Source organism: Triticum aestivum, chromosome 3D (assembly GCF_018294505.1).
Source record: "Triticum aestivum cultivar Chinese Spring chromosome 3D, IWGSC CS RefSeq v2.1, whole genome shotgun sequence".
In the NCBI taxonomy this organism is placed as follows: Eukaryota; Viridiplantae; Streptophyta; class Magnoliopsida; order Poales; family Poaceae; genus Triticum; species Triticum aestivum.
In genome coordinates this window covers 108,172,505-108,177,414 of record NC_057802.1, presented here as the reverse complement: position 1 = coordinate 108,177,414, position 4,910 = coordinate 108,172,505, and the positions used below count along the sequence as shown (strand labels likewise).

The 4,910-nt window shown below is 43.6% G+C and overlaps 1 protein-coding gene across 3 annotated transcripts; it reads left to right on the top strand.

The window, feature by feature from the left end:
* The first annotated feature begins 563 nt into the window (after positions 1-563).
* LOC123077724 (protein RICE FLOWERING LOCUS T 1) lies at positions 564-4,425 on the top strand. 3 transcript variants are annotated; one of them, XM_044500033.1, is made up of 4 exons: positions 574-1,274; positions 1,352-1,413; positions 3,730-3,770; positions 3,876-4,425. In XM_044500033.1, exons 1-4 carry the CDS (start codon positions 1,041-1,043, stop codon positions 4,097-4,099), a joined length of 561 nt encoding a protein of 186 aa, XP_044355968.1. In that variant the 5' UTR covers positions 574-1,040; the 3' UTR covers positions 4,100-4,425. The 3 variants fall into 3 exon arrangements, with proteins under 3 accessions (XP_044355970.1, XP_044355968.1, XP_044355969.1); XM_044500034.1 differs by having other exon boundaries at positions 590-1,256; XM_044500035.1 differs by lacking the exon at positions 1,352-1,413 and having other exon boundaries at positions 564-1,256.
* The last annotated feature ends 485 nt before the right edge of the window (positions 4,426-4,910 follow it).

The window sequence follows — 4,910 nt, the reverse complement described above, 5'->3', positions numbered from 1 at the left end:
GACTGACCGAACCGAGACGTGGTGTATTACCCCACTCAGAATTTAAATTGCAATAAAAGATTATTTCTGTTCTTTTGTAAAAGAAAACTTGCTTACAGATCACTTGAATTTACTTGAAAAGAAGCGACTCCACTCAAATTCGTTCCTCCACCTAAATTTTCCTCTTGGTCTACCCCGCACCCAAGCTCATTAATTTCTTCTTCCTTTTTTTGCAAATCTCATTAATTTCGCAGTAATACAACTGTTAAGAGCTCAACCATGTGCTAGCTAATCAATTTAGTTTGTGGTGTGAACTGAGAGTAGTCCTGATGGTTAGGTTCCTTGTGGGCTCGATACCTCGGAGGTGCTTATAGAGATAGGGTGAGCGTGCATATGTTTTTAGGGATGAGTGCACAATTATGTTGTATTAACAAAATTTTAGTTTGAGAGAACACATCTTTTTTATAAAAAGTATTTTTATTAACTTAAAATGTAGTATCGAGTCAATACAAAGCATAGAGAATACGTAGAAAACATCGAGGTGATATAGACTGTTGTATATTCGCTCTCGGCCACTCTCATGCGCCGCACGTACCGCCAGCACGGGCACCTCTCCTTTCCTAGACGGGCAATAGGCCATTTGACCCACCAACTCCCCCTTTCCCAAACGCGACTCTTCCTCCTCCTCGCCACAGGAGGCAGAGGAATGGACTTGGTGGCCGGCCGATCCATAGATTCCCGTCGACAGCAACCATCGGATCGGACCGGTCAGGGCAGCCTGACGCACGCAGGACACCTCGTGATCCAGCAGCTATAGCTAGCTAGAGGCGTCGCGCTGGAGGAGCGAGCTAGCTAGCCCAGAGATCTGTCTCTCCTCTCCCCCTCTTCTATAAGTACGTCCGCTCGTCGTGGTGCAGGTGCAGCAGCAACAACGACGGGAGCAGCAAAACCACACACACGCAGACGCAGCTAGAGCTAATAGAGCTGGCCGCCTTCATCAACATACCGCCACTTGTGCCGGCGGCCGGCGGAGAAGGACCAGCGGTGACAGGAGGAAGAAGATGGTGGGGAGCGGCATGCATGCGCAGCGCGGGGACCCGCTGGTGGTGGGTCGCGTGATCGGCGACGTGGTGGACCCGTTCGTGCGGCGGGTGGCGCTGCGGGTCGGCTACGCGTCCAGGGACGTGGCCAACGGCTGCGAGCTCAGGCCGTCCGCCATCGCCGACCCGCCGCGCGTCGAGGTCGGCGGCCCGGACATGCGCACTTTCTACACGCTGGTGAGTTCCACTCCGTCCGTACGTGCCATGCTCGCGCGCTCCTGCTTAATTGCTCCTCCCAGTCCTAGATTACTTACTCTAGTGGGTGCGCGCAGGTGATGGTGGATCCGGATGCTCCAAGCCCCAGCGATCCCAGCCTTAGGGAGTACTTGCACTGGTGAGAGCAGAGCATGCACCAACAAACAAAACAAAACAAAAGATTTCCCTCCTACTTCCCTAGCTAGCTTGCTTGGAAATATCCCCACCAACATGCCGTTCCCCTGACCTAGCACCAGCAGAGTCTCTATATAAATTCAGATTTATATATTGCCCCAGGCAGATATTTGTATACAGCTGACCGGGCCAAATAGGATCTTTCAGCCCAAAAAGCCTTCGAAGGGATTAATGAGGATAGCTCACTCACTCTCTCACGTGGTGTGGTGGAGACATATATGGCTGAATGGCCCACTCATCACCACCTGAGTTCAATCAAATTCTTGTGCGCCCAACCTCCCCTCCAACTCAAAAGTACTTCATGCTAGGGCTCTAGCAGATTTCAAAGCCAAAGATAAAAGTGCTAAATAAATGAAAAGGAACAGCTTCTTGATTTTATGCGCAGAACAACTAAATGATACACAAATAAGTAAATACTCCCTCTGTAAACAAATGTATGACATTTTAGATCACTACTGCCCCCCTAAACAAAATATAAGACGTTTTTTATGCCCTATGCAGAACCAAAAAACGTCTTACATTTGTTTACAGAGGTAGTAATTAAATGCTAAGGTATATTTCTTACGTATTTTTTTGTGCATGATGCTAGATTGACATATACGTACAGTTTAGTGGTCAGGGAATGCACTTTTAGATGCCCAATAATACGATTAAGCAACTATATGTACCTATAAAAGAGTTTATGTATGCTTTTAAATCATCTCACCGATTAGTAACTTCAGAATTATCTTAGGTAATCCTATATATGCACATCATCAAAGCATATTATCTAGACCCGTGCATGAGAGGCGCATCTACTTAGGAGTGGAAAATTTTATAAAAAAAATAAACATCAACACGCACGCATGCACACATACACCTATTCTAATGCATAAAGCATATTAAACAAAAGTTAAAAGGACAAATATTCAAGGCATACCAAATTACTATGAAATCGCAAGTTGTTTGCATTGTACAACTAGAATCAGACTGAAATAGCCATGACAATTATATATTTGATAATTAGTGTTATCATATTATGGGTTTATATTTGCTTGCATTAAAAATAAAAATAGTTCGTGTGCAACAATTTAACAAGGACAAAGCTAGTTGCACCATAAATGCGATTACAAATTCATTGCTAAGTTTACTAGAACTCAACTTCCAATGAACTAAAGCAAGCGAAGCACATAAATTTAAGTAAAAATGAAAGGTTGGAGTTGCTAGATGTAGCAAATTGTTTTCGGTTCTATAGAAGATGCATGTACCGTTAGCCCGTCACTGATAAAACAAAATGACATTTTACGGCTTTGTATTACTCCCTCCGTCCCAAAATAAGTGTCTTGAGCTCAAGACACTTATTTTGGAACGGAGGGAGTAAATTATATGCTCTAGTCTGTAGATTATTAACTAGACTTGCAATGAAATGTATATTACTAATAAAAAACTCCATCCTTGATAATACGTATTTAGCTAAAGATTTTGTGGGGGGGGGGGGGGGGGATCCTTATTCATTGATTTGAGTTTGACCTATTTAATGTTTTTAAGTTTGAACTATATGTCCTATACAACGGTACAGAGTAATTCCTTCGCTTTTGCTAGTTTTAGAAAAGAAAAGAGAACTTCTCACGAGGTCTTACAACATGAAGCCAAACAAAATAAAGAATCGGGTAAGGACATTAATATTATCTCTTATACAATATTATTGTGGCACCATAGCACAATTTAGGTTCATCGCTCGATGCAGAGGCCGGGGGTTATCCTCCTTTTCATAGAGAAAGAAATATCACAACTGAGGTTTCACCTGAGGGAGGAGAGTATGTGACCAGGAAACGGTATTGTACATAAGTGGAAGGAAATAAAAATTTGAGTCATTATCTTTAAAGAAAAACTAGCATGTGACCCAACATGCTAATATATGCACATCTCAGGCTTTATTCATTTTTAATTTTCCAAAATGAAACTTGCACAGCACAAAAAAAATTGGTTTTGACTAGAGAGAGAGAGAAAAACGTTATCCCTCTTTACATGCCCATGCCCATGCTGGGAAGGGGCTGCTTGACAACCATTGTGTACTCTTGTGTAATTTGCCAGGGTGGCTTACTCTATAGCCTAAAAGCGTCGCCCCAAATGGCAACAGAATCTTGAGGTTTTCCTGAGACCAGAATGCCCTGTACAAACTTAATCATCAGCTTGATCACTTAAGACCTGTCATCTGCTCTCTTCTTGTAATTAAGCAAATGCAGGTAACCTATGAAATTAATGTGATGTGCTCATGCAGGCTGGTCACCGACATCCCGGCGACGACAGGAGTGTCTTTTGGTACAGGAGAAGAAAACTGATCTTAATTATGTCTTTAATCACTACATTATATATAATTGTAATCTAATGAAACTTTTGTATGCGTGGACGTGGATGCATATCTAGCGACCGAGGTGGTGTGCTACGAGGGCCCGCGGCCGGTGCTCGGGATCCACCGGCTGGTGTTCCTGCTCTTCCAGCAGCTGGGCCGCCAGACGGTGTACGCCCCGGGGTGGCGGCAGAACTTCAGCACCCGCGACTTCGCCGAGCTCTACAACCTCGGCCTGCCCGTCGCCGCCGTCTACTTCAACTGCCAGAGGGAGACCGGGACCGGCGGGAGAAGGATGTGATGATCAATACTACTACAGTAGTATATGTACAGAAGATGATGATGATGAGGTCGATCGTATGGGCGATTTATACAGGGCGAAATGGAGAAAGCATTGTAATGTTGAAGAAATAATAGCTATGCGTGCGACATTTTTGATCCGATGCCTGCCGGTACTCCTGAACCGCAAAGATTAAAATGATGTTGGGATCCAACGGGTCAGCTGGGAGATCCTACGGAAATCAGATGGAAACCGTCGTACGCGTAGCGTCGCTGTTGTAATACTATGTGAACTGTCTTTATACTGTACTTTTTAGAAATGTATTATTGGGTGCTTGCGATTGTTCATTTGCCATCCCACCTCCTCTCTACCAGAGTAATTTTCTTGCAAGGAGGCTTTTCTCTTCTGGTCCCAATATTGTTTCACTTCTTAATTAAGAGATGCAACAGGTTATTTCTATGGCTTTTTTTTGTGCCGGGATTTCTATGGCTTTCTATTTAGTGTTTAGCTCAAGTAGTTTTATGTAACCACTGTGCAAGATGGGGCAACACAATGGAAAATAAAGAAGTATTTGTTGAATCCAAGACATGATCTCAATACTCTCACGAATAAAAACATTATTTTGCATCCTGAGCCAAAAAACACTTTGTCGCTAGTTGCACGTTAGATTGGGCGGCTAGTCCCCTTCTGGCGTAATCTTTTCAATGATCTTCTAGACGGAGATCGTGGTGCATTGTTGCAGTATTTATTTTCTTATCTTTGTAACACGGTTTTTTGTGGGTCTTTGTAAAACGCTCTTGTAGCAACAACAACTTGTATCTCACTGTTCCTT